This window comes from Narcine bancroftii, chromosome 8, assembly GCF_036971445.1.
Source record: "Narcine bancroftii isolate sNarBan1 chromosome 8, sNarBan1.hap1, whole genome shotgun sequence".
NCBI lineage: Eukaryota > Metazoa > Chordata > Chondrichthyes > Torpediniformes > Narcinidae > Narcine > Narcine bancroftii.
Genome location: NC_091476.1, coordinates 71,685,209 through 71,710,360, shown reverse-complemented (window position 1 = coordinate 71,710,360; position 25,152 = coordinate 71,685,209). Strand labels below are relative to the sequence as shown.

The following is a 25,152-nucleotide window of genomic DNA, read 5'->3' as shown; positions in this document are numbered from 1 at the left end:
TTGTTCTTCCTGTTAATTTTTTTCCCCATTTTATCCATATTTGGATCCAAATTCAGATTGAAATCCCCTCCTATTAGTATGTTCCCTTGCGTATTAGCTACCTTCAAAAAGATATCTTGCATAAACTTTTGATCTTCTTCGTTAGGTGAATATATATTAAGTAGATTCCAAAGCTCCGAATATATCTGACATTTTATCATAACATATCTCCCTGCTGGATCTATTATTTCCTCTTCTATTTTAAATGGCACATTATTGCTAATTAATATAGCCACTCCTCTTGCTTTTGAATTATACGATGCTGCTGTTACATGTCCTACCCAATCTCTCTTTAATTTCTTGTGTTCCAATTCAGTTAAGTGTGTTTCTTGGACAAATGCTATATCTATTTTTTCCTTTTTCAGTAAATTTAGTAGTTTCTTCCTTTTAATTTGGTTATGTATTCCATTAATATTTAAAGTCATATAGTTCAGCGTAGCCATTTTATATTTTGTTTATCTTCTCTTTCCGTTTTTCCATCATTACCTTTCCTCCTTTTCCATTTCTGTTTTCTTATTTTCAACTCTTTACAAGACAACATTCCTACAGCATCCAACATTTTCCTTATTCTCCTATTTCTATCTTCTTTATCCCCAATCTCCCCTTCCCCTCCTGAGTTGTCCTTTATCCCTTGTCGGACAACCACATCTCCCCTCTCCATTTGGATTTGCGAATCCACTCGCAAGCGTCAACTGATTTTGCAGTGACCGCTATTATCCCCCACCCAGCCCTCCCCAGAAAAGATTTCACTTTTCATATGTCACAAAGGTCACTCTTTTAATTCCCTCCTTATTCTCTCTATTCCATTACCTTCCCTTATTAATTCTTGTCTATACTATCTATATTTTCCTCTAATTACAGATACTTTCACGTATGCACATTGTCTCTATTCACTCTTATACCTCTTTACCCGCATACATATCAATCGTGGTCATTTTTACCCTCATTACCTGTCTTTATCCCTCAGTCTATTTTTGTCTTTACCCACATACATATCAATCGTGATCATTTTTACTCTCATTACCCGTCTTCATCCCTAAGTCTATTTTTGTAATTGTTCTGCAAATTTTCGTGCTTCTTCTGGATCCGAGAATAGTCTGTTTTGTTGTCCTGGAATAAATATTTTCAATACCGCAGGATGCTTCAGTATAAATTTATACCCTTTCTTCCATAAAATCGCCTTTGCTGTATTGAACTCTTTTCTCTTCTTTAGGAGTTCAAAACTTATATCTGGATAAATGAAGATTTTTTGCCCTTTATACTCCAGTGGTTTGTTGCCCTCTCTTACTTTTTCCATTGTCTTCTCCAGTACCTTTTCTCTTGTAGTATATCTTAGGAATTTTACTACAATAGATCTTGGTTTTTGTTGTGGTTGTGGTTTAGAGGCCAATGCTCTATGTGCCCTTTCTATTTCCATTTCTTGCTGTAGTTCTGGACATCCTAGGGTCTTAGGGATCCACTCTTTTATAAACTCCCTCATATTCTTGCCTTCTTCATCTTCCTTAAGGCCCACTATCTTTATGTTATTTCTTCTGTTATAATTTTCCATTATATCTATTTTCTGAGCTAACAGTTCTTGTGTCTCTATAACTTTTTTATTAGATTCCTCTAATTTCTTTTTTAAGTCCTCTACCTCCATTTCTGCTGCTACTGCCCGCTCTTCCATCTTGTCCATTTTCTTTCCCATTTCTGTTAAGGTCATATCTATTTTATTCACTTTCTCTTCTGTGTTGTTTATTCTTCTTCTTAAATCATTGAATTCCTGTGTTTGCCATTCTTTAAATGACTCCATGTATCCTCTAACAAGAGAAAGTATATCCTTTACCTTGCCTTTCCCTTCATCTATTTCACTGTATTCTTCCTCTTCTTCTTCCTCTGGGTTGGCCATCTGTTGTTTCTTTGTTGCCCTTTCCTTCTCTTCTTTCTTGTTTTCATTGTTTTCTGTGGTCTCTTCTTGCTGCAGGTGTTCTGCAGCTGTCGTTGCCGGCTGTGGAGATCGACTCCCCAGCTGGTCCCCCCTCCCGTCGGTGTGTTTTTTTTCATGCGCATCGCGCATGCGCGACTCCTCGCGCATGCGCGGTTGCGCACTTTTACTCGGCTCTGCGAGCCATTGTTGTAGTTCTTTTTCTACCGACCTGAGGAAGCGGGCTTCTCTCTCCACAGCGGGCCTCTTCGGACAGGTAAGGCCTTCACCTTTTTCCTCCGTTGTCTTCTCTTCCTCTCTTCTTACCGTTGATTTTGATTTTTCTTCTTTTGTGTCCATCTTCTTTCCACCTTTATACTCACTTTTCTTTAACTTTTATTTCTGTGCCTTTGTATTTTCTCTTGTTTTTCCCAACTTTTCTGGAGAGGGCTGGAGTTCTCCGTCCGGCCACTACTCCATCACGTGACTCCTCCCAAAAACCCATGGTTGAAGTAAAAACACAGCGCTGGAGAAACTCAGCAGGTCAGAGTACTTTATATCACAAAATTAAAGATACATAACCAGCGATTCGGATGAGATTCTGTTCCCTGCCAGCAGATTCCTGGATGGTCAATGAACCAAAGTCACTGCCTGACTTTTTGTGCAATATTATTTTAATCCTTTTTATAGTGATGTTGTAAGATGGTTACAATATGAACGCTTACACTGTGTCGCTGCTGCAAAACAGCGAATTTCGTAACTTGTTCGTGGCAATAAATCCTGATTCTGATTCTGAAATCCCAGAATTCCTTCCCCTTCTTCTTTCCCAAGAAACGTCAGCACTTCAGGCCATCTTGTCCAAGCAGCGTAGGAGGGCGAGGGGCTGGGAGGTAATTTGTTTACCCAACAGGACCTTTTGAACTGGTCAGGCACGTCACAGCGCCAGGGTTCAAATCCAGCACTGTCTGTAAGGACGCTTCCCCCCTCCCCCCCCCGCCCCCGTGTGGGTTTCCTCCTGCCGCAACGGCTTCCTCCCACCCTTCAAAGCCTGCGCGGGAGGGTAATTGGGGTATTTGAGCGGCATGGGCTCTTGGGCCAGAAAGGGCGGTTATCGTGCTGTCCGTCTAAATGTTCTTAAAAATTAAAGAAATTCTGCATTCTGCTGAGAGCACTGAACAATATATATCAGAGCCAGCAGGGACTTGTGGGGCTGAAAGTACTCTGTGTGACCTGCTGAGTTCCTCCAGCGCTGTGTTTTTACTTCAACCACGGTGTCTGCAGACATTCGTGTTTTGCTACGGAGAATATCTTCCTCCTGTGCGATAAGGATTGAGAAAACAATGTCCTCATCCTCCACCTGTTAAAGAAGATGATTTGGTCGTGAAATTGAGGGAGGATGTTGTATACAAATTAGCTATTGTGCCACAACTTCTAAGTAATTTATTGCCTCAATGTTATAAAAGATTCTACATAGAGTGCTTATATGTGTAATGATGTAATGTTGATCGTTAAAGCTTTCTTGCATTTTCAGTACCACTAGCGGGGCGCCAATGTTAATCTTAATACTGTGATCTGAGCCACATAGATCATGGAGCCCTTTCAATGCCAAACAGATCTTGGTCTCTTAAAAGGGACGAGAGATCCCATCAATCTTGTTTCGCTTCAAGAGGCTGTTATGGTTAGCGCAATGCTGTTACAGCGGCAGCAACTCAGCTGTGAATCCGGCGCTGTCCGTAAGGAGTCGTGTCGGCCAAGCTTTTCATAGAGAAGGGGATTTGAAATTGTTATGGGAGTGTCTGTGTGGAGGGCGTTTGAGTGGATAGGAATGTGCTGCTGAAGAGGAGGAGACAGGATTGGGTGAGATGGCTTATAGCGATAGGTGAACATCAGAACGCTGGAGGAGCTCAGCAGGTCAAAGGAGGTAGAGATATATCACCTGCGTTTCACACCTGAGCCCTTCTTCAAGAAGCAGGCAGGTCCCTGAATTAAAAGGCGGGGGTGGGAAAAGGGAAGCGGGGGCAGGTTAAAGGTGATATTTGGACATGGATAGGAGGACGAGAGAGGGAAGGGGGTTGGCTCTGCGGAGCTGGAAGAGGGAGAGGCAGAAGAAAGGAGACATTAAAATAGGGGAGGGGGAGAGAGGGAAGGGGGGTGGAATAATGGAAACCAGAGACGTCGGTGTCCAGATGGAATATGTCGTTCCTCCAATTTGTGGGTGGCCTGACAGTGCATGAGACACGGGACAATTGAAATTGGTGGCCACCGTGAGATCCGGGCTGTTGCAGTGGACAGAGCCAAGGTTCTCAACAAAGCGATCCCCGCACACCCCCCCCCCCGTCTCGCCGACGGAGAGGAGACCACAGCGGGAGCACCAGATGCAGACGACCCCACCCCTCCCCGCCCCCCCACCATGGGTTCACAGGCAGAGAGTTGCTTCGCCCGGAAGGGCTCTTGGGGCCCCCAAGTGGTGGTAAGGGGCGAAGTGCGGGCAGACGGGTAGCATTTCTTCCGGTCACAGGGCACCGTCCGCAAAGGCGCACAACCAGCGTTTCAGGCTCGAACCCTTCATGGGAAAAAATGTGGGGCAGGCACCTGAACAAAATGGCAGGAGAGGGGGTGGGGAGGGGCAGGGGGGAGCACGGTCCCACAGGCAGGAGGTAACAGGTGGATAAGGGAGGGAGGGCACAGCAGCAAACTTGGGGGCAGCGGTGGGGTGCTTATGAATGGGGAGGGAAGGGAGAAGGGAGAGGGGGCTGGCAGAAACCAGAGAGAGCACCCTCTCTGCCTTATCCACCATCACCTCCTACCCGTGGGACTGTGCTGGTCCAATTCAGCTCACCTCACCCAGAACCCCAATTCTCATCCTTGAGGCTTGGAGGATAGTGTGAGGCTCTGGCTTGCATTCAGCCAGGCCTGAATACGTTTGACACACTGTCACCCTCGGCTAGAGTGTGAAAAATGTTGCCTCTCCCACATTAGCACAATAATACCGCTCTGAAACATGGGAAACAAGAGGCCAGCGCAGTTAGATTAACCTACTCTGCCCGTTCCCAATTGCCAACCCACATTCATTAACATTTAGCTTGTGCCTTTGATGGATTAGGTGCCAAGCCGCAGAGCCAGCTTCAAGAACAGTGTCAGTGAAGGATGAAGCCCTCGCCGTGAGAAGCAATGACGCACAGGCCGAGATATATTCCTCGTGGCTCCCATTTTAATTCCTCTTGACTCGGGGCTTCTGATTTACAAGCAGAAGATTTATGTTGGCACAAAAATTATATCGGCTATAAATACTTGGTTATGAAGCACACTCACTGTTGAAATCAATACGCTGATCGTCAGAGGCGTCTAAACGGGTGATTGCAATGTATTTTTAATTCTCTAAGTGACTCCCTGATGCCTCTCCATTTTCTGAAACTGACTCTTCCTGCCCGTTCTCCAGCCCCACCCGCCTGGCTCAGATGAGAGTGAGCGTGGCACTCCCATCGTCAAGCTGCTGTCCTCGAAACTGCAACCTGTTCGAACCATACAGCTGTGGAACATTGCAGCCACGAGCAGGGCCCCTTTGGCCCTTCTAGTCTGTGCCGAGCAGTTTATTCTGCACCCGGGTCATGCCCTTCCACACCCCTACCCATCCAAATGCTTCTTGTCTGTTAAAATGGACCCGCATTCAGCTCGTTCCACACTCCCGCCACTCTCTGTGTGAAGAAGTTGCCCCTAAATATCTACCCTTATATTTTTCCATTTTTAAAAATATTTCTATTGATATTTTACAGTCTACAGCACCTAACAGCCTGGGATTGTCTGACCTCGGACAGGCTCAGGGCTGGTCAGTACTTGGAGGGGAAAACAGGTGCAACTGGGAACAACAGGTGCTGTAGGTTTCCTCGAGGGGCTTTGGACAAAGTGGTGACCGTCTGTCCACCTCATGGCCAGCCAAAGTTAATGAATTCCATGTGTGTTACATTCTAAATGTAGTGGCAATAATGCAGGGCCAGCGCCAAAGTGGGTGGGACATCCGTGAGCATTTCCCCCCCCACCCCACCAAGCGAGATGCTGTTCCCCCACAGCTGTGGCCATCGCTCACCGTCAGGCCCACCCCCTCCCATGTGGCTAGCAGCTAATGGAGTTTGATGCCATAAAAGCAGCGGTCTCGCCGCCTACATCGGAGAAGGGCGATGGTGACCCCCCCCACCCCCAGCCCCCACATTCTCCCCTCTAACGTGCTGATGCCCCCCCCATAACATTCGTTCTGACGCTGACGCTGCAATAATGGAAACTTTATAAACAATTGTACAAAATTCGAGAAAAAAAAATTCAAATATTCTCCTTTTAAAATTTTTTGAGTTTAACGCATTAATCCTGCATACAAAATCTGTTGATATAGCAAAGAAAGTTTGTCATATCATACACATCTCACAAATTACTATAAATTGGATTCAAGTCCATCCATAATTATTGATTGAATGTTATTTCTTAAAAAAATAATTCTGGATAGAAACCGAATGAGTTCATTATAGCAAACCTTGGTCATAACACAGGGTAATATCTTTCTAATGTGATAATATGTGGCCTGTCTCGAGGTTCTAGCTCGGAAATAAGATGCACACAACAAGGAGTGTTAATTGACATTGATTTTAATGAACTGGTTGCTGCCTTTTATATGGAGTCTGACAGAGAGACGAGGGTGGCTGCTGTTTGAGACGTAACCTTCGTGTCACGAGGCCCTTCCAAACTGCAACACCCGGGAGGCCTCCTGGGACCCAGGTGAGATGACTGGGTCATGTGCGCCTCCTGCACCATTCAAACAGCAGCCTAACTTCCCTGTTAAATCACCAACCCGGCGGTTGCTTTAAGGGGGATCCCACCCCCTTCCAATGATGCAGTGAGTACCCTGCAACCTTTCTGTCCCTTTTCTGTTTAAAATTCCAGAGTAACCGGGTGAGCCATTTCCCCTTTCAAATAGGCGGAGGAGGACACCCAGGCGCCCTGACCCCCTCGAGGTAGGTCTGGAACCTGGGTAGGTTTTGCCCACTTCAGCCCTTTCAAATAGCCCTGCACCTGGGTCTTCAACCACGTAGATTTTCCAGTCAACCCCATTTTACAAGGTGATTTGAAAGAGTCTACCAACTCTCTGATAAATGAGAGAATCCTCTGACCCTTACGCCGTTGCCCCCTCTCCCTTGATTAGCAGACAGGTGATTAACATTTAAGTAAAATAAACTGAAAATGCTGGAAATGCCAAACAGCATCTCTGGAGAGAGAGAGAGAGCAAGAGAGAGAGGGAGGGAGTTTATATTTCAACTTCAGTTGAAAGGTTATTGGTGTGAAAGGTCATCCATCATTTTCTTTCTCTCTGGATAGCGCCAGCTTTTTCTGTTTTGATTTGAATTCAAGCATCTGCAGTTTTCTTTTTTTGCTTTTCAACCATTGCTTCGACCTTTGCCCCCATTAAAAACAAATCCGTTTCCTATCTAATTCCTTGGTGCGAGTGAATCTGTTCTCTATTGATTGTGATTTGATTTGATATCATTGTATTTGATGGTTTGGGTCTGGAATAATAAAGTGATTCATGTGAAACTCTATATTTACTGTACTTCTTTTTAAAAGATTTGGTCCCCAATCAAAGGATCAAAGGCTTGAGATTCCTTTTATTAAAATCCCTGATATCTGGCACCGATTGGTAGATGCTGGATAAGTGTATTTTCCGGTTGATTGAGACTCACTCTTACAATGCCTAACTAATGCACTTGCATTAAGAATAAACAGTTTAAAAGACAAAATACCAGACTGTACTTGCACTGAACAAACTTCACGCCTGGATATATAAGTCACATTCTTTGAAACCAGAGCCCCACACAGACATAGGGAGAAGGTACAAACTCCTTAAAGACAGTGCGGGATTCGCACATGGGTCGCTGGTGCTGTAACAGGGCTGCGCTAACCGTGCCCCAATTCCGAAACCTAAAATCTTTCCAACTCAAGGTTGCTACAGTTCATTCAATTATTTCCTCCCTGAATTTCCCTAGAGAACTAAACATGACTTCTCCCCAGTGGCGTTCAGCGGAAACAGAAGTGCATGTCAGTCATTGCATATAAACCAAAGCCTCAATGACATACATTTGGGGATTGTTAAATTGTTCACGTAACCTGCCAAGTTACCATGTCGAGCTTCACCTAGATTTCAGGCGTCACGGGAGGGACCGCAGATTCGAATCCAGCATTGTCTGTAAGGAGTTTGTGCATTCTCCTTGTGTCTGAATGGGTGCTCCAGTTTATTTATCATCTGATTGTACAAGTACAATCTGACGAAACTGCGTTCTCCGGTCCTTAGTGCAAAAGCACACAGACACACAACCAGATGTAACACACACACACACACACAGACAAACAATACATATGCTGTGGTAGCAGCCAGCAAGCACAAAACTCAAAAAGACTGAACAGGCTTTATTCCAGTAAAAGTCTGAACACCAGTTCAAGCCTTGGTGGCTCCCTGTGTGACTGGCTCAAGAGGGGCCAGCTCAGATCTATATTCGGGTTGGCTGATTGAATATGAGTGTCTCGGAGGGTCAGTGTGAGCAGTTCCTTTGGTCGTTCAACATTCTCTCTGCCCGTGGGAAGAAGCTGTTCCTCAGCCTGGTGGTGCTGGCTCTGATCCTCCTGGGTCTCTTCCTTGATGGGAGCAGCTGAAAGATGCTGTGTGCGGGGTGGAAGGGATCCTCCATGATTTTGTGCACCTTCTTCAGATAAGGATCCCAATTGATCACATCGATGAGAGGGAGGATGACTCCAGTGATCCTCTCCGCCACTCTTATGGTCCTGGAGATTGACCTCCGATCCATTTCCCTGCAGTCACCATCCCCACACTATGATGCAGCTGGCCAGGATGCTCTCGATAGAGCTCCTGTAGAAGGTTGATGTGACGGTAGCCAGTAGCCTCGCCCGACTCAGTCTTCTCAGGAAGTGCAGTCCTTGTTGCGCCTTCCTGACAAGTGAGGAGATGTTGAGTGTCCACAATAGCTCAATTGGACCCCAAAGAACCTGATGCTCTCCATTACCAAGTTATTGATTAGAGGTCCTCCATGATCATCTCCTTCATCTTGTTGAGATTCTCGCAGCATTTCACGAGATTTTCAACCTCTTCTTTGCAGCATGACTCATTATTGTTGCTGATGAGTCCAAACCTGATGACTCTTTTGGAGCTGGTCTTGGCGATGCAGTCATGAGTCAGTAGCGTGAATCAGAGCGGGCTGAGGGTGCAGCCCTGAGGGTGCGCCTGTGCTCAGCGTGACAGTGCTCGATGTACTGCCACCGCCCTGGGCGGGCTGCAGCTTTTCCACCAGGAAGCCCAGAATCCAGTCCCAGTGACGACAGCTTCTCTGCCAGCCTCTGGCATATGATCGTACTAAACGCCGAGCTGAAGCTGATGAACAGCAGCCTGGTGAACGAGGCGCAGTTGTATTTTGGTGGCACAAGCTCGTGGGCCACAAGGGCCTGTTTCTGTGCTGTACGTCTAAAAGAACAAATATCATAAAATGTCACGGTTGGCACAAGGTGTCACCACAGCTGAAAAGGTAGAAAGAAAAGTAAAGGAAATAAGGGAACAGTGATGCGCTTGATGTAAAAATTCACAGATCACAAAATTAACCTCTACGTTGTCACATTCAATATTCCCTCGGCAGCTACAGTGTGATTTACATGCAGAATATACTTCCCCATCACACACTCCTATGGCAGGGACACCAGAGGTTTAATATAGAGCAAAGCTCACTCTACATCATCCAGTCACACTCTCCCAGAGCAGGGCAGAGGTTAGACACAGAGCTAAACTCCCTTCATACTGTCCTGTCACACACTCCCAGGCGTGGGAAGGCTGTAGTCACCGCTATGATTTTCAGAATCAGAATTTATTGTCATGAACAAGTCATGAAATTCGGTGTTTTGCGGCAGCGTCACAGGGCAAACATTCATATTATAACCATCTTACAACATTACTATATAAAAAAATTTAAATGATAGATCACGAAAAGTCAGGCAGTGTCTGTGGTTCATTGATCATTCAGGAATCTGATGGCAGCGGGGAAGAAGCTGTCCTTGTGCCATTGATTGTTCGTCTTTAGGCTCCTGTACCTTTTTCCCAATGGTAGCAGAGTGAAGAGGGCATGGCCTGGGTGATGGGGTCTTCAAAGTTAGAGGCTGCTTGTTTAAGATGCCGCCTCATGTCGATGTCTTCGATGGAGTGAAGCCTGGTGCCTGTGATGTCCAGGCTGAGTTAACAACCCTCAGGAGTTTATTCTTGTCCTGAGAGTTGGCGCCTCCATACCAGGCAGTGATGCAATTGGCCAGAATGCTCTCCACAGTACCACCTGTAGAAGTGTACAAGAGTCTTCGGTGACATCCCGAAGCTCCTCAGACACCTCACAGAGTGTAGCCACTGGTAAGCCTTCTTTGTGACGGCATCAACGTGGAGGCTCCAGGACAGATCCCCAGAGATGTTGACACCTGGGAATTTGAAGTTCTTAACCCTCTCCACGACTGAGCCCTCAATGAGGACTGGGTCATTTCATTTTGCTATTTATTGCAACAGGCACCTTGGGTCTCGTTGCATGGTTTGCCCTCGAAAGTTGCAAGTCATGCACCACACAGTGAGTGGATTCATGATTCAAGATTCCTTTACTGCCATGTAATTGTCATGTAACGTACAGCACATGTAACATTACACGAAATTGCCTGCTGCCTGCCGTAAGAGTGTCGCCCGAGACACCGAGTGTCTGTGGATTCACCTCCAGCACTCCCCCAGCCTCTACAGCTGTTCACAGGCCCGGGTTCAAACCCTCGGCAACCCGAGCTCCCGATCCAAACCTCCGACATGATCAGGAAGCCTTCAGCGCCCCTCTTGTCTTCAGGCCTCTCTCAAATCCTAGCTCCGGTATTTAAATTTTTATATATATATATATATATATATATATATATATATAATGTATGTTGCATTCTTTATTTATTACTTCGTGAACATCTAAAAGACTCTAAGCCAGGCACATGGATGCAATAGGGGGTTATCAAGCCAAGTTTATTGTCATCTTATAGTACAAGTACAACCCGACTAAACAACCAGTCTTAACACCCATACAGACAAAGCAGGACAAGTATTTCATCCGTTCAAATAAATAAATATTGCTTTGTACAAATGAGCGTCTCGGGTGGTTAGTGTGAGCAGTTCCTTTGGTCATTCACCATTCTCAGTGCCCGTGGGAAGAAGCTGTTCCTCAGCCTGGTGGTGCTGGCTCAGATCCTCCTGTATCTCCTCCCCCCGACGGGAGCAGCTGAAAGATAGCGGGAGGGGGTCCACGAGGATTTTGCACACCCTCTTCAGACAACGATTCCGGCAGATCACATTGATGGGGGGGGGGGGGGTTCTCTGCCACTCTTGCGGTCCTGTGGATCGACCTTCCATCCGTTTCTCTGCAGCGACTGTACCAACGCAGTGATGACGCTCTCAATAGGGTGGCATGATGGTGGCCGGTTGAGGGGGTGAGGCAGGGAAGGCTGTGTTCGGTGCATAGATCTATATAGGTTGCCACAACCCATACAGTGCAGCGATGTCCATGTTCTAATTTGCAGAGTATATTGAGTCTAATTACTGGCACTAACCTTCTGGATTCCAGTAATAACCGTCAAAGGTCCTGTGCTTTCAAGCGGGCGGACGTTTGGTTACACTGCATTCCCTTCACATCCATCCGATGATCCCTGTGCAATATTCCACTTGGTTTAATTCACACATTTTGAAAATTTTGAATTGATGATCATGGGCAGAGCTGGGCTCAGGTGGTGCCTGTGAATAAGGAGCCGGAGAAAATCAGTTGGTCTCGCAGGCACCATCCATGGGAGGTAACGCTCTCTTGCTGCCGTTTCTGGGCTGGGGTGCTGCCTGTAATGGCTTCCTCCTCATTCCTCCTGCCTCTGAAGGCCTGCTGGTAGGTTCATTGGTCCTTGTAAATCACCTCTTCAGCATGGGTAAGTGGCCAAATAATCAATGGGGGAGTCGTCGGACCGGTGAAGGAGAATGAGTTGCAAGGCCACGGGTAAATGGAGGGAGGGGAACTGAACCAATGGGGCCGGAATATACTCAAGCCGCCAGAGTATAGGAACGATATCAACAAATTGGAGAGAAGGCTCACTAGAATGTTGCCAGGTTACGGGGTCTAAGTTGTAAGGAAAGGTTAAATAAGCTATTGTCGTGCACGTCGAAAGAATCAAAGGCTTGTTGATCCAAACCAAGGCTTTTATGAACTAGAAGACTGGAGCATATGACATGTATGTCACAGTCCAGAATGATCTGGGTCTGGCTAGGAGCAACCCTTTAAGACCTGCCAGTAGGCGTGGCTATGCTCTCAGCCGATCAACACCATCCTATACCACAATATATACATATACGCATTAGTGATAGAATACGTACTATCACATTCACCCCTTCTTTGAGAACTGACCCCGGGGTGAATGGAGGGCTGTAAAAAAGAAAGTGGGGGGGAAACTGGTGTGAGGTTAGGGGCTGTAATGGTCGGGGGGGCCTGATCGTCTGGCATGACCTCCGTGGTACTGGGATTGGGGTCGCTGGAGTCATGTCACTGGCAGGCTCATTGGGTGCGGGCACCACTTCGCTCAATTCCCCAATGGCATTGTCGACAGACTGGCCTGAGCTGGTGGGGTGGTGGTGATCTCTCTGTTCAAGCACGTGACCTGGGGGAGAAGGAATAGTGGGAGGATGGGTTGGAAGCACTGCTGCGCCTGATCTGGCTTGGGCTAGGTCCCTTACCGAGACTGTGTCCTCCCACCTGTCTGGGTACTCAATGTAGGCATAATGCGGGTTTGCATGGAGCAGCATCATTCGGTCAACCAAATGGTCAATCTTTGAGTACCGGACGTGGCGTCGTAAGAGGACTGGCCCGGGAACCGTGAGCCACGACGGTATGGTCATTCCCGATTCAGATTTCCTTGGGAAAGAGAACATCCTTTCTTGGGGGGTGGCATTGGACACGGTGCATAGGAGGGTGCAGATGGAGTGTAGGGCGCTAGTGTGTATGTCCTGCCAGCGAGTGGTGTTAGGAGAGCAAGCGTAACCGCTTTCCAGTCGGTGGCATTCTCTCTTTCGACCTGCCCATTACCGCATGGGGTATAGCTGGTGGTCCTGCTTGAAGCAATACCACACTCCAGAAGGTACTGCCGCAGCATGGCGCTCATAAATGAGGACCCCCGGTCACTGAGGATGTAACTGGGGTACCCGAAGATGGCGAAGATGCTATGCAGGGCCTCTATGACTGAGGAGGCGGTCATGTCCGAGCAGGGCACAGCAAATGGGAAGTGAGAATACTCGTCGATCACTGTAAGAATGTAGGTGTTACAGTTGGTCGACAGTAGGGGCCCCTTGAAGTCCACGCTTAGACGTTCAAAGGATTGGGTGGCTTTGATGACATGGGTGTTCTCCGGATGGAAGAAGTGGGGCTTGCACTCAGCGCACACTGGGCAGGCTGGGGTCATGGAGCGAATCTCCTTGACTGTGTAGGGCATGTTGTGAGCCTTAACAAAGTGTGTGAACCCAGTGACTCCTGGTTGACAGAGCTCCTCGTGGGGTCTCTACAGCCTGTCCAGTTGTATGTTGGCGTATGTCCCCCTGGAGAGAGCATCTAGCGGGTCATTAAGTTTACCAGGTCGGTACAGTATGTCATAATTGATGGTGGAGAATTCGATTCTCCACCTAGCGATTTTGTCATTCTTGATCTTACCTCGCTGGGTATTCCTAAACATGAACGAGACCGCGCGTTGGTCGGTCAGCAGTGTAAAGCACCTGCCAGTGAGGTAATGTCTCCATCGACATACTTTTGACTATGGCCTGGGCCTCCTTCTCAACAGAGGAGTGTCAGCTCTCAGGGCCCTGGAGGGTCCTGGAGAAGAAGGCTACTGGCCAGCCGGCCTGGTTCTAAGTGGTCACCAGTGAAAAATTGGATGCATCGCTCTCTGATTGGAATGGAATGGACTCATCAATGGCGTGCAGCGTTGCAGCGGCGATGTCCGATTTGATGCAGTCGAAGGCAACTTCGGCTTCGGTTGACAGGGGGAAGGAGGTGGTCTTGATGTGGCCGTGCCTTGTCGGCATAGGGTGGAACCCATTGGGCATAGTACGAAAAGAAACCCAGGCAGCGTCTGAGTGCTGTCTGGGTGTGGGGGGGGGGGGGTGAAAAGTCCATGAGGGGACACATGCGGTCAGGGTCCGCCATGGCCACTCAGTTCTCCACCACACAACCTAGAATTGTTAACCGAGTGGTCCGGAAGACACACTTGTCGAAATTGTAGGTTAAGTTCAGCCGAATCGCAGTCTGAAAAAATTTCTCAAGGTTGGCATCATGGACCTGCGTGTTATGGTCACAGATGGTGACATTGTCCAGATACAGGAAAGTAGTTGTTAGCCTGTTCTGGTCCACCATCCAGTCAATTTTCCACTGGTAAACCGCAACGCCACTCGTGACCCCAAAGGGTATCCTGAGGAATTGATACAGCCACCCATTCGCTTCGAAGGCCATGAAAGGTCGGTCTTCTCGGTGAATCGGGAGCTGGTGATTGGCCGAACGTAAGTCAATGGTGGAGAATACATGGTATTGGGTGATGATCTGTGGGAAGGGGTACGCATCCAGAAGCGTGAAGCAGTTGATTGTCTGGCTGTAGTCAACCACCATCTGCAGCTTCTCCCCATTTTTAACAACCACCACCTGAGCTCTCCAGGGACTTGAGCTCGGTTTGATAAAGCCCTCATCCAGCAGTCTGCGCACCTCGCTTGTGATGAATTTCTTGTCTTTGTAACTATATTGCCAGCTTTTGGTGGCCACAGGCTTCCAGCCAGGGGTGAGGTTTGTGAAGAGCACTGGCAGAGCAATGGAGGGTGGAGAGGCTGCAAGTGGAGCGCTGGGGCACATGGGCTGGTGGTTCGGGCTGTTGCTGGCAAGAGGCCTCCGAGGTGGAGTGGTTGCAGACAGAGAGTGGGGCATGGGGCCCCCCCCATAGTGCAGGGAAACAGTTCGGAACTGGCACTGAAAATCCAGTCCCAGCAATATGGGAGCGCACAGTTGGAGGACGACTAATAGTTTAAAATCGGTAAATGTGATGCCCTGGACTTTCAGGGTCACCATGCAATACCCCTTTACCCCAGACGAGTGTGATCTGGTGTGACAGTACAGATCTATCACCAATGTACATAGTAAATATAGTTACTGTATCTAGACTGTGCTTACAGCGATTGGCTGAGAGCTAAGCCACACCTATTGTCTGGGCCTTAAAGGGTTGTGTCCCTAGCCAGGTCGGATCATTCCAGACTGGTCGGCCACCTGTGAAGAGCTCCGGTCTTTTGCTAATAAAAGCCTTGGTTTGGATCAACAAGTCTTTGGTTCTTTCGACGAGCTCTACATCTGGTCACCAATTAAATCTTCTGGTTGGTGGGGAGAGGCATAGACCCTGTTTACCGGTCGCTCATAGAGTCCTTTCAACATCTTCATGGCTGCAGTGTAAGTGGGTGCATCCTGGATACTCTCATAGACTCTCGGGGACACCATAGACATCAATACTAGTAGTCGATGGCTGTCGTCCTCCACAGCAGGGTCAGAGAGTTGAATGACCAGTCCGCAACAGTGGGCCAGGTCTGGACAGATGATTTGGTAACCATCACAGAAACATGGCTACAAGGTAACCCTAAATGGGAATTAAACTTTCAAGGGTATCAGGTGGTGCAAAGAGATAGACAGGATGGTAAGGGAGGTGGAGTTGCACTCTTAACCAAAGATGAGCTCTAGGCAGTAGTGAGGGATGATATAAGATCTAAAGAGCATAATGTTGAGTCCATTTGGGTAGAGATAAAGAATAACAAAGGGAAAAAATTATTGGTGGGTGTTATCTATCGCCCACCAAATAACAATAGTTTAGTGGCACAGGAAATAAATAGAGAGATAAGTGAGGCATGTAATAATGATACGGCAGTCGTCATGGGGGACTTTAACTTCCACATAGATTGGGAAAATCAAGTTGGTCGTGGGAGTCTGGAGGAGGACTTCATAGAATGCATCCGCGATAGCTTTCTTGAGCAGCATGTTAAGGAATCCACAAGAGAAAATGCTCTCCTGGATCTAGTGTTGTGCAATGAGATGGGTAGAGTAAATGATGTAATAGAGACCATCTGGGAAATAGCGATCATAGTATGATTGAATTTCTCATTCAGATGGAAGGGGAAATAGTTAGATCTAAAACTAATATATTTTGCTTAAACAGGGGTGACTACCATAGGATGAGGGAGGAACTGAGCAGAGTGGACTGGGAGCACAGGCTAACTGATGAAACAGTTGAGGAACAGTGGAAGATTTTCAAAGAAATATTTTGTAATGCTCAACAAAAATATATTCCGGTCAGGAAAAAGGGCACCAAGGGAGGGAAAAATCAACCGTGGTTAATAAAGGAAATAAAGGAGAGTATAAAATTGAAGGCGCAGGTGTACAAAGTTGCAAAGAGCAGTGGGAAACTGGAAGATTGGGAAAACTTTAAGAGACATCAAGGGGTTACAAAGTGGGTAATAAGAAATGGGAAAAAGGATTATGAAAGTAAATTGGCACAAAATATAAAAACAGAAAGCAAAAAATTTTATAAATATATAAAATGGAAGAGGGTGGCCAGAGTTAACATAGGACCCTTGGAGGATGAGAAAGGAAAACTGGTAGCAAAACATAAAGAAATGGCCGAGGCATTAAACAAATATTTTGTGTCAGTCTTCACGGTGGAAGACACGTCCAGCATGCCCAAGTGCGGAGTTAAGGATGCAAATGTTGGGAAGGGCCTTGACAAAGTAGTTGTTACAAAGGAAGTAGTGATGGAGAAACTAATGGGACTAAAGCCAGACAAATCACCTGGTCCTGATGATATGCATCCGAGGGTTCTGAAGGAAATGGCAGAAGTTAGAGTTAATGCATTGGTGGTCATATACCAAAATTCCTTGGATTCTGGGCAGGTCCGGGCAGACTGGAAGACAGCAAATGTCACGCCACTTTTTAAGAAGGGATGTAGGCAGAAGACTGGAAATTATCGGCCAATTAGCTTGATGTCTGTAGTTGGAAAAATGCTTGAAGCCATCATTAAAGATGAAATAGTGAAACTTTTGGAATGTAAGGGTTCAATCAGGCAGACGCAGCATGGTTTTAGAAAGGGAAGATCTTGTTTGACAAACTTGTTAGGATTCTTTGAGGATATAATGGGTGCGGTGGATAGAGGGGAACAGGTTGATGTTGTATAGTTGGATTTCCAGAAAGCGTTTGATAAGGTGCCGCACAAGAGACTTATCAGTAAGTTACAGGAAAGTGGAGTCCAGGGAAGTATATTGGCATGGATTGAAAATTGGTTGTCTGACAGGAGGCAGAGAGTCGGGATAAATGGGAGTTTTTCAGGTTGGCAGAGAGTGGTAAGTGGGGTGCCGCAGGGGTCAGTGTTAGGCCCACAACTGTTCATCATTTACATTGATGACTTGGAGGAGGGGATAAAATGTGGTGTAACCAAGTTTGGGGATGACACCAAATTGAGTGAAGAGCAAATTGTAATGAGGATGTGGAGAGTCTGCAGAGGGATATAGTTAAGTTGGATGAGTGGGCAAAGGTCTGGCAGATGGAGTACAATGTTAGTAAGTGTGAGGTTATCCACTTTGGCAAGAAAAATAAAAGAGCTGAATATTATTTAAAGGGTGAAAAACTACAGCATGCTGTTGTGCAGAGGGACTTGGGAGTGCTTGTGCATGAATCGCAAAAAGTTAGGTTGCAGGTGCAGCAGGTTATTAAGAAGGCAAATGGAATGTTGGCCTTCATCGCTAGAGGAATTGAATTCAGGAATAGGGAGGTAATGTTGCAACTGTATAAGGTACTGGTGAATCCGCACCTGGAGTACTGTGTCCAGTTCTGGTCTCCATATTTGAGGAAGGATATACTGGCTTTGGAGGCGGTCCAGAGCAGGTTTACTAGGTTGATCCCTGGGATGAAGGGGTTGACTTATGATGAAAGATTAAATCATCTAGGATTGTATTCGCTCGAGTTCAGAAGAATGAGAGGAGATCTTATAGAAATAAATGATTATGAAGGGTATGGATAGGATAGATGTAGGAAGGATTTTTAAGCTGGCCGGGGAAACTAAAATGAGAGGACACAGTCTCAAGATTCGGGGGAGTAGATTTAGGACAGAGATGAGGAAAAATAGTTTTTCCCAGAGAGTGGTGAATGTTTGGAATTCTCTAACCAGGGAAGTGGTTGAGGCTGCCTCATTAAACATATTTAAAATTTGGTTAGATAAATTTTTACATGATAGAGGAATTAAGGGATATGGGGAGAAGGCAGGTAGGTGGAGTTAGGTCATAAATTAGATCAGCCATGATCGTATTGAATGGTGGAGCAGGCTTGATGGGCCATTTTTGGCCTACTCCTGTTCCTACTTCCTATGTTCCTATGTTCCTATGTCAAATAAGCAATTGGTACGGTGTCCATGCACTTTAATCAGTTCCATTGCTTTTGTAAGGGTATGGGGGCAGTCCTGGTCTAGGGTCACTGATGCAGAGACCTGTGGTGGGAACAGTGGAGTCTTACGTGATGACGTCACGCAGCATCAGGCCTGAAGTGCACTACGTGTGCATGGTGACTTCAAGGATGCAGTCGGGCTGGAGCTGTCAGCATCGAGGAGCAGGGGCTGCTGCCTGCAGCCTGCTGGGGGTGTTGGCCAGCTAATGTTAAGTGCTGGGGTTTGCTGCTTGCAATCAGATGACAATAAACTTGACCTAAATTCACCTGTGGCCACCTCTAGGTGACCTGTTTCAGAGTGAGGCTCTTCTACCACAAGAGCCATCACAGACTTTCATGTTTCACAACCAGCGGATTTTGTCTGCCTTCTATAGCACAAATATCTCTAGGCGTACCATAAGCCCTTTTAACGAACCTATCAACCTGTGAGGCAACCTTGAGAGATGTATGGATTTGGACCCTCTGTTCTTCCACATTGTTAAGTATACTTAAAAGAGCTCCAGTCTGTGCAACCACAAAAGAGCTCTTCGATCACCCTTGTAAATTATTTTATCCATCCCTGCCAGAGCCTCTCTGTCCCGATCATGAACTATAGTGTAAACAATGAACATCACAAGTGTTCCTTCGATCAGAGAGGGCCTAAGAGTTGTTGCCAATGTAAGAGAGGCAAGATTTAAAAAGTCATTGTTTAAAGGTGAGTGCTTAATTAAACATTCCCTTGTCTTAACTGGAATGAGCCCATTGCTAAAGTAATAAAGATGTTACAAGATATGGGTGTGACAGAGTATATAGTGGTGTTTGGGAGATAAATTGGAAGGTTTGTCAGAGCTAGTCACACACAAACACTTCAAAACACAGAATTTTTGCAGGAGTTTTGCAGGGTGCTCACAGACTCATGATGGACTGTCATTTGCAAAAGGCAACAAATGTAGCAACAGGCAGCAGCAGCTTTGTCTGGAAAACAGAATTTACTGTCGGGAAGAGCAGGTGGTCTTTGCCGGCAGGAGGCAGAACAAGCTTTGCTCTTGGAGTGGGAGGGAGTGAGTCTGAGAGGAGAGACACGGACTTCAGTTCCAGAGGGACAAGGTGGCAAGCTTTGGAAGACAGCCTGGTCAAAGGAGAGGACTGGTTCCCTTGGAATAGGCGAAACAGAAAGGAACTCTGTGGTGACCTGAACGAAAGAGGTGATCATCTGGAGAACCCTGAAAGGGGGAAAGTTTCATCAGCAAGAGTGGTTGTCCTGGAATGAGAAAAGTCTCTCTCTGAAAACCAACAAGAACCCTCCTGAGTGGTGACTATTTGCCTGTTAAGCACCCAAGCCTGGTGAACTTTATTAATGCTAACTTCTGTGCACAGTACAAGAATTGCTTGCAACCAGTGAGATTGGACTGTGATCCAAAGCACTTTGCTGAATTTACACACACATTACACACACCCATGCTTAGAATTAGCGGGGGGGGGAGGGGCGGGGTGGTTAAGAAGGTTAAGTCAATAGAGATAAGTTAGTGTGATTCTGTTTTCATGCTTAAAGATAATTAAAAGCAACGTTTGTTTAAGTAACCCTTTGTCGTGGTGCATATCTATTGCTGCTGGGTTTTGGGGTCCTCTGGGCTCATAACACAGGAGGAGAAATAAGCCCACAGGCCCTTCAAGCCATTCTATCTTGAGTTGTTCCATCCTCCCACTCAGCCACCCAGTAACCCTTGATGCCCTGACTAATCAAATACCTGTCACCTCAGCGACCTAGCTTCCACAGGTGCTTGTGGTAACAGGTTCAACAGACCTCACAACCCTCTGGTTGAAGAAATGGCACCATCCCCCCATTTTAAAGTCGCTGCCTTTTTACCCTGAAGTTGTGCCATCTTGTTCGAGGCTCCAACATCCTGGCCACACCTACTCTGTCCAGACCTTTCAGCACTTGAAATTCAGACTTCTTCATCTCTCAAATGAGTACAGTCCAAAAGCCCATGACCGTTCCTCATATTGCTTGTTCTTTCGAGTAGCCCCTCTCCGGGACCACCATGTCATTTCTCGAATAAGGCTCCCAAGCTTCTACACACACACACGTTTCTCATGTTCTTTCCTGATGCCTCAGGCCACTCAGCCGATAGAATCCATGCTATCTCATTTCTCCTGCCATTCATATCCTTGAACTTTGGGCTGATAATATTCAAAATCTAACTTTATGGATTTTTCTTTTATCCTGACAAATCGGATAATCCATTATGGACAGGTTTATACAGCAGTATTTGGGGACCTTTTTATTGGACACGTATCTTCCATTTAGTTTTTCTAAAGTTGCTTTCAGGTGCATTCTCCTTCAAGAATGCGCCTGAAGAAGCGGATGCACACCTGTGAAATGGTCGTTCAGTTGGCAGCCCTGAAAGCATTGCGCTGTCCACCAGAAAGGGACAGCTGCAGGAGAGGCGCCTCGGAGTGCACTCCGGTTCCTGTCAGTGTGGGATGTCGGGGCAGGGGCAGCTGGCACGGGACCACAGGGCATGGGCAGCCAGTGTGGGACTACGGGGCAGGGGCTGCTGGCGCAGGACATCAGGGCTGGAGTGGCCGGCGTGGGACATCAGGGCTGGGGTGGCTGGCGTGGGACTATAGGGCAGGGGCTGCCAGCGCAGGACGTCAGGGCTGGGGCTGCTGGCGGGGGACTACAGGGCTGGGTGATTATCTCTCTCGGAGGAGGGTTGGAAAGTGTGCCTTGGAGGTGTCTCCTGGTTTTTCAAGTGGCCTTCCAATGGCCACTAAGGGATAGAATATGCGGATTTACATCGGGGTATTCTGGCCACCTGAAAGAGCCTTAAGATCAATAATCCAATACTCAAACATATATTGGAAATCTGGTTCAAATTTAGGAAATTTTAAAATTATTTATTTAGTGTTCTCACTCATAATTATTTTTTTCGACCATCGATCTTTCTCTATCTGCTCACAACCTTTTTCACAAACTCAAGAATCTTTTTTTTGTCATGTAATAAAACAGAAAATGTAATATTGCACAAAGTCTCCTTTAGCGTAAGGCAGACAAACATTCACCATCATGGTGGGCGTGGGCGGAACAGTTGGCTGAGCAGTTAGAGCAATGCCATTACAGCGACCGGGACAGGGGTTTGAATTCAGCGCTGTCTGTATGTTCTCCCCGTGTCCATTTGGGTTTTCTCCGAGGGGGCTCCGGTTTCCTTCCACCCTTCAGAAACGTTCCTGGGTGTAAGTTAATGGGGTGTAAATTGGGGGAACAGACTTGTAAGGAGAAATTGGCCAGCTGTCTTCCTAAAGTTTAAACATTTAAAATTCAGCACAAAATGCCCCGTACAATCAGAGAAAGAGAAGTAAAAGAGTGCTCCCATTCACTCCATCTCATTCAAGTCATTGAGAGTCCATGAGTTCACCTCCAGCGGCCACACAGCCATTCGTCCAAACCGTCAGCAGCCTGAGCTCCAGATCGGAATCACCGACACGGTCAGAGAGCCCTCGGCGCCCTCCTGCATCTTGGTCCCGATGCCTGGTACCTCTCCAGCAGTCAGCAGCCTGGTGGGAGCCCTTTGACCATGGTTGCCCGCAGCCTGCGTGGGTTCCCCGAGTCACCAACCACCCACCGCCTGTGCCCTCTTCAGCCGCAGAGTCCCTCAACGTCCCGCCGCTGGTCAGTGGTCAGTGTCCTGCAAGTTGCCTTCTCTGTCTGTCCTTCTCAAATAGGGGAGCGGTCTCCCCATTTTCTGGTGCCTGGTGCCAGTCCTCTGCTTTGCCAGAGTGTGCAAACCCTCGAGATCGCTGCCGTACACCGGTGCCACCATCTTGTCCCTGGATTCTCCACACGACACACCATTTACATTAGGCAGTTAACTGACTCCTATGGCTTTGGGATATGGGTGAAAACTGGCAAAAGCTACACAGTTACAGGGAGTAGGTGCAAACTCCACACAAACAGCACCAGAGGACAGGACTGAACCAGGGTTCCTGGAGCGCCACTATACCTTTTAGATATTTGTCGGTTAAGGTCGCACATTTAGCCACTGTTGTTGACTGCTCCTTGGTCCTCAGCATTGGACTATCGCCCGCCTCTCTTTCCCCCTTCCTTACAAGGGCAGCGCTGCCACTGATGTGGATCTGGGAGAGCAGAGACACAGTGCTACTCCACAGAGTCCTACTCCCCGGTCTTGATACCGATGGCTCCACACAGGCTGTTAGAGGATCCTGTCAAATCCTGCATCCATGGATGTTTGTGCCCAAGGTGATAGCGCCTGTGCTGGGCTGCATACCACGAGGGGCTGCAGATTCAGGGGGAGCAGCGGACCGGCAGAGAGCATGTGAAATGGGAAGAATGGCCCCCCTTTCCCCCTCCATTGAACCCGAGAGGACCAGCGAGGTGTTCAGCGGCTGAAGGACCTCCACAGACTGTGGACTGTTGCTGACTTGGGGTCGGGGGGACCCACTCAGGCTGCGGGCTGTTGCCGAGTTGAGGTCGGGGGGACCCACTCAGGCTGCAGTGCTGCCAGAGACTGGCTCGTGAGGACCAGGTATCAGAACCAGGATTCGAGAGAGGGCAGGAGGGGATCCCAAAGGTCCTCGGACGCTGAAGGCTTCCTGATTGCGTTTGGGCCTGGAGCTCGGGTGGCCGATGGTCTGAGCGGCTGCAGGGGCTGTGGGAGGCAAATCCACAGACACTCGGTGTCTCTGAAGGGAGTCTCTTCTGTTTCTCTTTCTCCTATCATTAGGAGGCAATGCTCATGGCGACTCTTCATTTGCCATACGGCGGGAAAGGTTGAAGCATATCATGTATATTAGATTTTTAATGTATTATTACTTGACAATAAAAGGAACCTTTGAACCTTTGATGTCTGGTGTCAAATGCTTGAGAGGTAATATTGCCTTATATAGAAGTTATTTTTTTTGATAATATTGACTCAAAAGTTTCTTCCTTTATTTGGAAGAACAAAAACCCTTGAATTAGTAAATTTCATTCACAAAAATTGATAAAAGATGGAGGCCCTACCTAATTTTAGATTTTATTATATTGGACTGATAATATTCGGTATCTAACTTTATGGATTAAAAAAAATTTTTTGACAAATTGGATTGTCATTATGGACAGATTTAGAATTACAGCAGTATCCAGGAGCTTCTTTATTGGACACCTCTCTTCCATTTAGTTTTTCTAAGATCAATAAGGATATATCTAATCAATACTCAAACATATATTGGGAATCTGGTAATGCTGCGACTGTTCAATGAATTGGTGAGGCCAAGTTTGGAATATTGTGTGCAGTTCTAGTCTCCAAATTATAGGAAGGATATCAATAAGGTAGAGAGGTTGCAGAGAAGGATTACAAAAACGTTGCCTGGATTGCAGTATCTAGAATATGGAGAAAGGTTGAGTAGATTGGGTAGAAGATTGGGGGGGTGAATTTGATAGAGATATATAAATTATGAGGGGGATAGACAGAGTAGATATGAATAGTCCCTTGCCCTTGATGGTAGGGGAGATTGGAACGAGGGATCATAATTTAAGGGTTATATGGCAGAAATTTTGAAGTAACATGAGAGGAAACTTCTTCACTCAGAGAGGGGTGGCTGAGTGGAATGACCTTCCAGAAGAGGTGGTTGGAGCAGGGTCAATTTTGTTATTTAAGATAGGGTTGGATGAGTGCATGGATGTGAGGGGGTTGGAGGGATATGGACATGGAGCAGATAGGTGGGACTAGTGGAGTTCACTTAAATCGGTGTGGACTAGAAGGGCCGTAATGGTCTGTTTCGTACTATAATTGTTATATGGTTACCTGGTTATATAATTTAGAAAATTAATTTTTTTTTTTGTTAGTGCTACCTCTCATAATTATTTTTTTCAACCATCAATCTTTCTCTGTATGGCAAATCAAAGGTATTATTTCTTTTGCAAATTTATTTAAGGGAGTTTGTTTAATGTCTTTTGAACATCTGGCAAATAAATATGATTCTCCAAATATTCATTTTTTTAGATATTTACAGATTAGAAATTTATTAAATACCATACTTTCCCTTTGTATATCCAGCAGATCTAGTCGACAATATTTTTCAAATGAATCCTTCTCAGAAAGGATTAATTGGAGTTATAGATGATAAATTATTGAAATTACATCCAGTACTTCATGAGAAGATTAAAAAGGCCTGGGAAATGGAACTTGGAAGGCCTTTATTGGAGGATCCACGGGACAGGATTCTTAAACTGGTGAATACATCTTCAATACGTGCCCGACATTCATTAATCCAATTCAAAATGGTGCATCATGTTCACATGTTCGAAGATAAGGTGGCTTGTATCTTTTCTAATATTAACCCTACTTGTGACCGATGCAAATCTGAAATTGCTACATTGACCCATATGTTTTGGTCTTGTCCATCCTTAGAAATCTATTGGAAATTAACATCTTTTCAATTCTACTCCGTGGAGCTACGTCCCAATCCAATAACTGCTCTTTTTGGTGTTATTGAACCAGACATGGGGAGTTTTTCTGTACCTGTTCAACAGGTTGTGGCCTTCTCTACAGTGTCGGCTAGAAGAGCCATCTTACTCAAATGGAAAGGCTCTAGACATCCGACAGTGTTTCACTGGTTTTCCCATATTATGTCCTATTTAAGTTTAGA

General features: G+C 46.5%; 1 protein-coding gene across 3 annotated transcripts in view; it reads left to right on the top strand.

The window, feature by feature from the left end:
- The window catches only part of LOC138740839 (ADP-ribose glycohydrolase MACROD1-like), a 1,018,717-nt gene that overhangs the window by 956,387 nt on the left and 37,178 nt on the right, over nt 1–25,152 (top strand). For 2 of the 3 annotated variants that reach the window (XM_069894038.1, XM_069894036.1), the window contains one exon: nt 5,046–7,519. The exons of the other annotated variant lie outside the window; for it this stretch is intronic. In XM_069894038.1, coding sequence (XP_069750139.1) covers nt 5,046–5,086 — 41 coding nt within the window. In that variant the 3' untranslated portion in view covers nt 5,087–7,519. Of the gene's footprint in view, nt 1–5,045; nt 7,520–25,152 lie in introns of those variants that run through there. 3 annotated transcript variants of the gene reach the window in all.